Source organism: Mauremys reevesii, linkage group 5 (assembly GCF_016161935.1).
Source record: "Mauremys reevesii isolate NIE-2019 linkage group 5, ASM1616193v1, whole genome shotgun sequence".
NCBI classification, from domain to species: domain Eukaryota; kingdom Metazoa; phylum Chordata; order Testudines; family Geoemydidae; genus Mauremys; species Mauremys reevesii.
Window position 1 is genome coordinate 30,676,869 of NC_052627.1, and position 12,091 is coordinate 30,688,959.

At 40.9% G+C, this 12,091-nt stretch overlaps 1 protein-coding gene across 1 annotated transcript in view; it reads left to right on the forward strand.

The window, feature by feature from the left end:
• Positions 1-12,091, forward strand: part of COL25A1 (collagen type XXV alpha 1 chain) — a 438,508-nt gene that overhangs the window by 333,394 nt on the left and 93,023 nt on the right. The window contains exons 13-14 of the mRNA XM_039542396.1: positions 5,830-5,856; positions 9,737-9,781. Of these exons, the coding sequence (XP_039398330.1) occupies positions 5,830-5,856; positions 9,737-9,781 (72 nt within the window). The remainder of the gene's footprint in view (positions 1-5,829; positions 5,857-9,736; positions 9,782-12,091) is intronic.

Consider the following 12,091-nt stretch of genomic DNA (forward strand, 5'->3'; position numbering starts at 1 on the left):
GGCCACTACTTAATCAGAATTTATGTGAAGTTTCCTATCTGATAATTAGCTTGTTTCTTTCTTAGCTATTGTTTTATCCAGTTGACTTCACCAGTGCTAAAGAGAAATGCAGTTAAACGTAAATACCTACTATAAGAATGAATTACCACTGCATGGGGCAAGTCTCCTTTTGGAGCCATACAGGACCATATTTTCAAAACTTCTTCATGTGCTCATTGTGCATACAAAACAGGATCAGTGAAATCCTGGCTCCAGTGAAGTGAACGACAAAACCTTCATTGACAATGCCGCCTGGATTTCACCCCTTATATAAGGTTAGAGCTTTACACTGTCCCCTGGTTCAGATTTCTATTCCAATTTTTCTGCCCTCAGGCTGGCAGGGGCTGGAAGTTTTGTAGGGCCAGCATACAGGAAGCAACAAAATGTGTACTGTCTCTTTAAAGGAGCAGCGAATTTGTGAGGTTTTGCAAGTATTCCAGTGAGGGGGACTGGACACTGCAGGGGAGACAGTTTGGGGAAACTCAGGCTGGAAGGGGTCTTGGTGTCACCTTGCAAGTAATAACTAGGCTATTGGAAGGTCACTGTGCTGTGAGCCAGCTGCTGCTGGTATCAGGCTCTGAGCCAAAGCTGCACAGCATAGAGTCACCAAGGGTTACAGGGCAGATGGTGACACAGCCACTTACTCGAGCATCACACCAACATGCAAGTAGGTAACGGAGGAGTTTTTTAAAGTCACAGTATCACACTTTGATACAATTATTTATTGCCATTGAAAGGTGTTTTACTTCATTATGTTTTAAAAGCATCTAATATAAATATGCCTCAATAAGCAAAAGCACTCACGTATCCTTTACTTTTTCATTACGTTTTCTCATTTGGCATTTACATTCGCTATCCATGAAATCTGATATCTTGTAAAACAAATCATCTGTGCTATACCAGACATACAAATAAAAATGGTCAGAGTTCATATTTCTTACATTTCCTTGAACATTAAACATCTAGGTAATTTGAAATTGGATACAAAAACACCTTGAGTGATTCTTCCTAAAATATTACAATCTGAAATTACTTTACTTTTGAACTACATTGTAATATTTACAGAACAGATTTATATATTTCCTCCTCACTATAACACTTTTTCCTGTTCTGTAACTCGCTAAAACACACATAGTTAACAGACTGTGCTTAAAAATATTAGGACAATATAATGATTATTCTGTTCTTACCCCCACTTTTTCATTTTGGTAGGAGAGTTGGCTGTGTAAGGCAGTTTAGAAGAAAATCCTGGTCCCACTGAATTCTATAGTTTTGCCATTGACTCCAGTAGCACCAGAATTTTACTCTAGGTGTTTACTAACCAGGGAAAACCCAAGTCAAATCATCTGACATGCCTCCATTTGTTCATCTTTGCTGTTCTCAACCCTAAGGAGACAGAACTCCAGAGACCAGTTAAATTCACAAAGTAGTGATTAAAGCCAATCTGGAAGTCTTCTGGCTTTTACATACACACTCACACAAACCTGTTGGGTCACCTTATCCCAGGATATCCCATTTTCCACTGGCATCAGATGGATGCATGTGCAATATGTTGTACACACACTTACAATCAGCTGGAGCAATCAATTAGCTTCCCCGCTGCAATTATACACAATTAGCAATATGATACTCTTGTGAACTACAGCCTCCCTCCAGGCTCTCATTCAGAACGTATGTGCCAGTGGTTAGACTCCAGAAGACATTCCCAAACCTATCTTCCATCTCTGCTAATGCTCTGTATTACCTTCTGAGATATTAGCTAGCTAATTTACTCACTGTGTATCTTAAGGTATTATACTGTTTAAAGCAGAAGCTTTACAGAGATTTTGATGGCCTCTGATTAGCAGAAGCTACACTTTTATTTTTATTTTATTATTGTATTTTAGCATTTTTCAGCTCCCTGTTTTGTGCAGGCATTACAGCCAAGGTATTGAAACCTGACTGCTTCAGGTTAGCCGTCCCAGTCCACATTAGAATTTAAATAAAAGTGTGTCACGGAGTGTGGGGGAGTCCGGCCCTGCACCCCTCTTCCTGAACTCACGGTGACTCTCAGCCAGCCAGTAAAACAGAAGGTTTATTGAACAACAGGAACACAGGATACAGCCCAGCTTGTGTTCAGAGCCAGGACCCCTCAATCTGGCCTTTCTGGGGGGTTCAGGGTGCTTGGATTCCAGCCTAGGATCCCCTGAAAACCCACCACCCAGTTCCCAAACCGAAGACTGACTTCACTCCACCCTTCCCTTTGTCTAGCCCCAGCCAGAGGTGACGACCTCCCCTCCCCCAGGCCAGGCTCATGTTACAGCTGCATACCTGGCTCTCACCTATCAACCACACAGACAGCCCCTACTCCATCACAAAGTGGTGTACTCATCAAATGTGCTGAGCACCTGCAGCTCTCATTGACTTAGTGGGATTTCAGGGAGCTCAGTGCTTCTCAGAATCAGGCCACTTTAATTTAGTACCATGGGTTTTTTAAGCTGTCATCCAAAATTGTTTTTCACCCTTACAATCTGGACTAAGGGGTCTTGGTACAGGCTTCCTTTAAAGAACTCATTGTTATGATGCTATTGTTTTCATTTTGGAGGTGTATGAGGCACTCTACTGCATGTCTCAAGGTTTATAGGGGGTGCTATTTTTGATAGCATGGTCAATGTAACAGTGGTTTTGATGGCCTTATTCCACTTCACCCCATGTACCTGGATCACTCTCCCTCGTCTTGTGCACCAAGTGACCTTACTATCCTTTTTCAGACCCCTAATCAAAATTCAGGTCTTCGGTCTAGCTAATGCCTGCTCTGGTGCTACCTTCCGCTATACTGATGCTTAAGCATTTAGGGCTCTATCAGACCTTCAGGCCACTCTCCTGTATTACAGCTGTACTGTCTGAGTGGGAGCACCAGTATGCTTGGTATGGCAATTGCTGTGCCCCTAACAGGGTGCACTGCAATGTGTGCTCTTTTCTGTGGTCAGCCAGCTCTGCTGGCCAGTACAGAGGGGGTTAGCACCATAGCTCCAATACACCGAAGTCAGTACAAAACTGCCATTGGCCTCAATAGACTGGTTAAGAGCCCTACATTGTAACTGTATGTCTTCAGGGCAGGGACCAGGACTTTTACTTTGTATATAAAGTGCCTCACACATCCCAGTCATTATATAAACAATAATAATAATGCTCAAACTGGAAAAAATATGGTGTGTTCCCACCATTCCACAGTTTATCCTTTTTTATCAGCTATTAGGAGTAATGGGATGATGTAACCACCCACAGTACACCTCTCTGTTTGAGTTACTTGATCCTGGTTATTAGAGGATGCTAACAGTTATCAAGTAAGCTTGATACAGGAGAGCTGCAAGGAGCCCTTTTGCTCACTAGCACAGCTACGTGGAAAGCTGTAGCATTGCTGCAGGTAGCACAAGGGGAATCTGATAAGGGTGAGGGATTTGGCTGAGAGTTTCTAAATTAATGGGCGTCATGGTGACTGGCACTAGAAGAAGGTTTCTCTCCTTTTTCAATCTGGGAGAGAGAGAGAGAGAGAAAAAATACACCTTATAAATTATCACTGTATGTTTTTATACCCCTGACCACTTACCCAATGTACTGCACTCCACTGGACACATACACTATCAACATCCTAGTATTTTTCAACTTCACTTTGAAATTTCTCGCACTTTGGTGCCACCCGCAATTAACCATCAAGAAACATGCATTCCTTCATTCACACATCCAGCATTTCCCACCCCCTCAGCCACCAACAGACCTTATAACCAAGCGCCAACCACTTAATGGAAATAAGAGCTGACTTACTCTACAGTTTCTTGAAATCTGTGGCCTGGAAGGACTTCTCCTGCAGCCTAGTACACCAGACAGCAGTTCCGGCCACTGTGCTGATCCTCCACAGTGCTGAGCACACTCAATTCCCACTGAAGGTTGGAAGCTGAAAGCACTCAGCACCTCACAAGTGGCTTTCTGCATCTCACAAGATCAGGCACTGAAGTCAACAGAAAGGAGGGTGCTCAGAATATTGCACAATTAGGTCCTAATCCTGCTCTCATTGATGCCAATAGCAAAACCCACATAGTCTTCAGTGGGACAGGATTGGAACCTAAATAATGAGCTACCCTTATTCATGAGAAATCCAATCCAGCAATGAATTAGTTCAGGGAATTAGTGCCTGAAAGTGATAGGGTTTCTGATGGTGAAACAGGAGAACACTCTATTTCTTTTGCTTCAGCCAAAGGCACTAACCTAAATTTTTCAAACTTGGATGCCCAAAGTTAGTCACATAAATCCACATGTAAAACCTACATAACTCCATCCCTACTGGCAATTTTATACCCATAATTCACCACCATTGGAGCTCATCCATGCTAGCAGTGGTGGTGGCTGTGGTGTGTCATCCAACATCTATGGGGATGAACAGTTGAAAAGTACAGAAGGTTATCGTGGCAGGGAGAGTGTGTTGAACAGAGCACATTCTGCACCATGGACATTCTCATGGCTTCTATCTCCACTGGCCAGCGATGGAGTGAAGATCACACTTCAACCTCTTGAGGAATGTTGTAATGGCTGTTCTTCCACTGTGTGCCAGGAAACTCCAGGAGGCATTGTGTCCCTTGACAACCTCTTCCCTGCCTTCACAGCATATGCCTATAAAACAGAATCCATCCCTATATTTCAGAGTAGCATTTTCATTGTGCAAGCTGAGTGTCTAATCAACTCCAGCTGGTACTGCTCCCCTCTTTGCCTTGGGGCAAAGGGCTGGATTCTGTGTTCTCCTCTGTTTGCTTTGTGTCACTCAGGCAGCACAGAGACAATGGACATACCTGACTAGTAAAGAATTTCCCCTGCATTTGAATCTCTCCAGGGGTATAAGGCTGGATGAGGTGGCAGAACCAGCTTCTGCAACAGCTGTCCCCACCTCGGCCATTGCCTAGAAAGAGGGATACAGGAAGGAGTTGTATTGGAGCTGGTCTGACTTCCTCCAGGACCAACTGACATGGATCTAGGAGCTGCACGATTTCTCTGCTGCCTCTCCAAAGCAGCCAAGCTCCATTTGGGTGGAGTGGAGAATCCAGGCCATTGAAGTCCCATTGAAATCAACTGGACTTGAGCACATGTTTAATGTTAAGCAGATGTTTAAGTGCTTTTTTAAGACAACAGCCCATTAACCTCTCTGATCATCTGTAAAATAGGGATAATAATGCTTTCCTACTTCTCAACGGTGGTGTTAAGAATAATTGGTTAATGTTTTTAAACTGTGTTGAAGAGTAAAAGCACTGTAAAAGTCCCACAAATGCTATGCCAATTTGCTCAGCTACTGGTCCTAAACTGAGAGGTGTATGTTGGCGGGAGGGGGATTTTATGTACCTTTTTCCCAAAAAATGTTCATTACTTAAATGTTTCCCTTACATTGGCAAGCAAATATGTGATGTAGGTATTTAATTGTGGAAGCACACCTATTTCTTAGCTGGTATCAGAAGCAGAAAAGCCTTAGTTTCTAAATGCTGACACAGTTGCAACTATAAGAAGAAACAGACAGAATGGAATATAAAAGATTAAAAAAGGGGGAAAATCTGAATTTTTCAGTGTGTAGTTAATGCTGTTCCAAAAGAGAGGAGAAAAGATCCATTGTACATTTCCAGCAGAAAGTTTTACTTTTCCTTGATGTCCAAAACATCCGCTGGTCTCAGTCCAACATAAGAATGCTTACACAATAAGGCATTGTTAATTGGTCATTTAAGCTTAAATTGGCTATATTATTATGCTAATTAAATTATTTTCCCTTTTCAGGGGCCTCAGGGACCTCCAGGACAAAAGGTATAGTATAAACAACAATACTGTGAAAGTGATTATACTTCCTAGTGCCAAACTGCAAGTAGGAGAGGTGAATGGAATTAGCTACTGTACACCACATTGAAGTAGTTAGTTTAGTCTGTGAATTTTGTTTTCTGAAAATACAACTACATAATGTGAGACACAAGATTTCTAATTTCGCCCATTATAGGAAATTCAAGCAATGCAGAGCAGACTGTTTTCAATCTGTCTGCTGAACTTGCAGGTTAAAAGGTCACTATAATTTTCTTTATTCAAGTACTGTATAACTATGAAACCAAACTTAAAACACTGTGAAAGGTGGGGGATTAAGTTTCAAATTGAATGCATGTCTTTACTCAAGTAGATCAGTGCCATATGACCAGAAGAAATAAAGGATGTAGGTGTTGCTGATAAATGGTGTTTGGTTGGCTGTATTCAGGTGGCCTGCTGGTGTCTTCCTATTTCTATGGTAACCTGACAACTGACTTCCTGTGAATGCTTTCAGCATTATTTAGACTCATCAGGACTGACTGCTGCAGTTTGATGGAATGAACCAAGGATTTATGGGATTGACCCATTAGAACAATACTAAATATATAGGTCATAAAAACTAGTAGATGGCACTTTGCCAGTGTGTGACCCAATTATCATGAAGGCCAAATTGTTTGAAAAGTGATTGCAGAAGATAAACAATATTGTCGAATATGTTTAATAAACATCATTTAATGATTTAAAATCATCTAGAGAAAACCTAAAACATAAGAACATAAGAACATAAGAAAGGCCGTACCGGGTCAGACCAAAGGTCCATCTAGCCCAGTATCTGTCTACCGACAGTGGCCAATGCCAGGTGCCCCTGAGGGAGTGAACCTAACAGGCAATGATCAAGTGATCTCTCTCCTGCCATTCATCTCCATCCTCTGACGAACAGAGGCTAGGGACACCATTCTTACCCATCCTGGCTAATAGCCATTTATGGACTTAGCCACCATGAATTTATCCAGTCCCCTTTTAAACATTGTTATAGTCCTAGCCTTCACAACCTCCTCAGGTAAGGAGTTCCACAAGTTGACTGTGCGCTGCGTGAAGAAGAACTTCCTTTTATTTGTTTTAAACCTGCTGCCTATTAATTTCATTTGGTGACCCCTAGTTCTTGTATTATGGGAATAAGTAAATAACTTTTCCTTATCCACTTTCTCAACATCACTCATGATTTTATATACCTCTATCATGTCCCCCCTTAGTCTTCTCTTTTCCAAACTGAAGAGTCCTAGCCTCTTTAATCTTTCCTCATATGGGACCCTCTCTAAACCCCTAATCATTTTAGTTGCTCTTTTCTGAACCTTTTCTAGTGCTAGAATATCTTTTTTGAGGTGAGGAGACCACATCTGTACACAGTATTTGAGATGTGGGCGTACCATGGATTTATATAAGGGCAATAATATATTCTCAGTCTTATTCTCTATCCCCTTTTTAATGATTCCTAACATCCTGTTTGCTTTTTTGACCGCCTCTGCACACTGTGTGGACATCTTTAGAGAACTATCCACGATAACTCCAAGATCTTTTTCCTGACTCATTGTAGCTAAATTAGCCCCCATCATGTTGTATGTATAGTTGGGGTTATTTTTTCCAATGTGCATTACTTTACATTTATCCACATTAAATTTCATTTGCCATTTTGTTGCCCAATCACTTAGTTTTGTGAGATCTTTTTGAAGTTCTTCACAATCTGCTTTGGTCTTAACTATCTTGAGTAGTTTAGAATAGTTATCCTTTGCAGGTGGGAATATTATCCTCTGTTTTTCTGTCTCTGAGACTGTCACAGGCACAGCATTCTTTGAAGTGTGGGTTGTTTGGCATGTTAAAACAAAACTTTTAAAAAAAAAGAAGGTAAAAGCTGTGAAGATGTAACGGCTTGATCCAGCACCATTCAAGTCAATGGGAGTTTTCCCACTGACACGAATAGGAGCAAGATCAAGCCCTAGGACCACAGAGAGGAGCGTTGTATGCTTAGCAATATACCCTCTGATAGACAGTGTGTGAAATTATAAAGCTGGCCTACTCCCCATGTTGCCATTTTAAAACTACTCCTTCAGACTTGGGAGGTACTTTAATAGTCTGCTTAATATCAGCAAAACCTTTTTATTTTATTTTTTTGGGGTGGGGGACGGGAGAGGGAATTTTAGAAAATCTGAGATCCCTTTGCGTGATTAGGCATATGCTAATTTTAAACCTGTTTTATTTATGCATGTTAGCATCTTATAATATAAGAAAAATCAGCAGATATCAATAAGGGAACAATCCATACTAAAAAAAACAGTTTGTCAAGAGCCTGATGGCTTACCTCCCTTCTGAGCCTGTGCCCTGCCCTCTGGTTTTTGGGAGGAACAGCAAGAATATGTGAAGTGTTCACTAATGCCCCCTATTCCTGGTTAGCGTTCATGGTCTGTTTGCATCAAGCAACAACAGGGCTGGTACAGACATCCTTAGGGGGCCTCCAGGTCCTGAAGGCCTCCCCAGCAGGGGAAGGGTGAAACGCTAGTTTGATATCTCTTGCTAAGGTTACAGCGCCACGTTGTATGGAATACAAACAATTTCTGATGGACTCGCAACTCTGTGGAGCCTTCTGAGAGTTCAGGATGTCTCCCTTTATTGTGGCCCATTCTGGGACACATGACACATTTCCTCCTTTTCCTATTTAGCAGGAATTTTCCATCCATTGTTCTCCTAACCCAATCCATCCACAAATGCAGGCATCAGTATTGGACACATTCCCTAATGACTTCTGTGTCCCCTGACTTCTCCCACTAGACTGAACCTTCTAACTGGTGTGCATAGCTGGGTGGAGGTGAGAGGATCCCCCACTGATTCTTTGGTCTTGCAGAAAGTGGACCCAAATGAATGGCTTTGCAGGTGGCTCTAGATTTGTTTGAAAGAGTCCTAGGAAACAGTACACCACACCATTGGCAATTCCCTTCCCTTTAGAACAAACTAGCCTTTTTAAAGAGGCTCAGACACTTGTGATCTGAGTTGAGGATGTATTTATAAATGAAAGATAAATGGATAGTTTCAATTTACTTTTTTTCGCTGAAACTTACTGTTTAAAAAAAACCCTGCTATGTCAGCACATACTGTACTGCTGCTTTCCTCACCTTCCGAATTGTCACCGAAAATTCGTAATGACAGTTGTACAAGTTAGTACAAGAAGACAATGCATCATAAAGAAGTTTGAATTTGTGCTAAAGCTTTATAAAAAAGATCCCTCCAATGTTACATTTCAGTGCCGATTTCTTTTTTATTCTTTCTTCACGTCTGCTTCTTGTTTGATCTATAGTGGTTTTTAAAGTTTTGATTGTAGTAAATAAAACTAAGCAGTTTAAAAGGGTGCCTATTGCTTGCAGCGCCAGACAGAATTCCATCTTATCCCTTAAAAGTACCAAAGATAGATCAGTGCTACCAGTTAATAGCTTTGGAGCATGGTTCCCAATATGAATATTTTTGATCACAGAGGTCCAAACACTAAATGTAGGGCTCTCAGTCTTCCAGATTCATGCAGTGGTCAGTGGAATTGAATTATAATTCCTTAGTTTGTACTGAAGGTTTCAGAACATCACAATATAATCAGCCATTTGATCTTGGTTAATGAAGCAGGACATCAAGTAGCTCTATTATTATAACACTAGGACACTTCTGATTAGTGCAGAAGGTCAAGTGAGAAGAGCCCTTACTGTCAACAAACATGATTATTTTAAAAAACATTTGGACTTATGGCAAGCATGTATTCAACATAATTCTTTAAAGTATTGGGTTTAGAGCTGACATGGTTTATGATTTGTTTGTCTGTTAAACTTGCTAAACCCAAGTCTATGGTTCCTACCAGGGTTCTGTTGGAGTGCCTGGTGTTCCAGGAATAGATGGACATATGGTGAGTTCAATCTGAAACTTTGTAGCCTTCTTTTTCAGTGATGAAAATGCTATTTACTTGTGTTTCTAAACCCAGTCAGAGTTTCTCTACATGAAAGAATTGCACTGATATAACAAAAGATGTGATTTTTAATGGATTTTGTTAACTTGATGCCAAAGACTCTGTGGACATTCTTATTTTTGTTTGTGGGACTTTTTCTGGTTTAGCTTAAGGCAACTGGAGATAGGTTTAAGTTAAACTGAAACAAGCCACTGTGAAACTGGACTAAGGCCTGGTCTACACTAGGGTGGGGGGTCGAACTAAGGTACGCGACTTCAGCTACGCGAATAGCGTAGCTGAAGTCGAACTACCTTAGTTCGAAGTACTCACCCGTCCAGACACTGCGGGATCGAAGTCCGCGGCTCCCCCGTCGACTCCGCCACCGCCGTTCGCAGTGGTGGAGTTCCGGAGTCAACGGGAGCGCGTTCGGAGTTCGAACTATCGCGTCTAATCTAGACGCGATAGTTCGAACTCCGAGAAGTCGAACGCTACGCGTCGACCCGGCAGGTAAGTATAGACCTGCTCTAAGAGAGTTCACACAGGGGTTTGTTTCACTTTAACTAAATCAGTTTTTAAAAGACACCAGTATAACTTAAATGGAAATGCCTCATGTAGACAAATACTCAGTCACTATGTCTCATTAGGAATACTTTTTAATTTCCCAATTCATACAATGAAACTTTAGTTTTCTGAACTCCCAGGGAGAGTTGTGAAATATAACAGAATCAATGATTAGCTATAAAAATACACATAAATCAGGTAAGTAAAGATAGCTAGACAAAGATTCTGTTCAAAATGATAACACTATTGTTGCAAAAATAGATGCTGAGGTAAATATGTACAATGTTATTGTTAGTTTTAAATTGAAATTTGTGTTGCAGGGTTTATTTTGTGTTTGCGTTTTATATATAGACAAATACTGCAGTCCCCAGTCATATGTTACTCAGACAAAATTCCCATTGAAGTATGTGGGAGTTTTGCTTGAATAAATAGTAAACAAAGATTGTGGGATCTGGCCCTTAAATGGAAATGAGATAAAGCTTTTAAGCTGAAATGAATACAGTCCTGTTGCTATCACGAGAACATGTAGGTTTAAAGTCTCCTTACAATTAAATTAAGATAACAAAAAGCCTTAAATTACTAAGTACCCAGGAAAAAAAAGACAACCTTATAGCTTTTTGTTGGGCCCAGTCCTGCAGAGAGCAATTTTGCCCCCACGAATACTTCCATTCAAGGTAATGGGACTACTCATGTGAGTAAAGTGACTCATGCTTCAGTTTTTTGAGGGTCAGACCCTCAGTGAGCTAGACCCTCTACCTGCGAGACACCTATGAAATCCGAATCTAGAAACAAACTTCTTCTTTTGCCGATACACAAGACACAGCTGTATTTGGCTCCTTCTATAGATCATGCCAAGCTAGGTTCAGGGAGAGAGAAATGGAAGTTTGTCAGATGGAGGTGTATAACTTTACACAACGTATCGACAAAAAAAGAAAAACAGAAAAGATTTTTTGCAATTTCTTTTTTCTTTCTCGTGGCTAAATGCCTTGCTATAAAGGACCATGTCTTCTCATTCATCTGCACATCTACCAATGTGATACATGCCATCATGTGCCAGCAATGCCCCTCTGCCATATACATTGGCCAAACTGGACAGTCTCTATGCAAAAGAATAAATGGACACAAATCTGACATCAGGAATCATAACATTCGAAAACCAGTGGGAGAACACTTCAGCCTCTCTAACCACTCAGTGACAGGCTTGAAGGTGGCAATTTTACAACAAAAAAACTTCAAAAACAGACTCCAAAGACAGACTGCTGAACTTGAATTAATATGCAAATTAGATACAATTAACTTAGGTTTGATCAGAGACTGGGAATGGTTGGGCCATTACACTAATTGAATCTATTTCCCCATGTTAAGTATCCTCACACCTTCTATGGATCATCTCGATTATCACTTCAAAAGGTTTTTTTCTCCTGCTTCTGATAGCTCATCTCAGTTGATTGGCTTCTTACAGTTGGTATGGCTACTTCCACCTTTTCATGTGCTCTGTATGTATAAATATCTTCTTGCTGTATGTTCCAGTCTATGCATCCGATGAAGTGGGCTGTAGCCCACGAAAGCCTATGCTCAAATAAATTTTAGTCTCTTGCGGATACAGACTAACACAACTGCTACTCTGAAACATGTCTTCTCTGCTGTTTTTATAGTGCCTCGCTCACTGTTGTGCTACTAGCAATAAATAATGAATAATAAAATAGATTA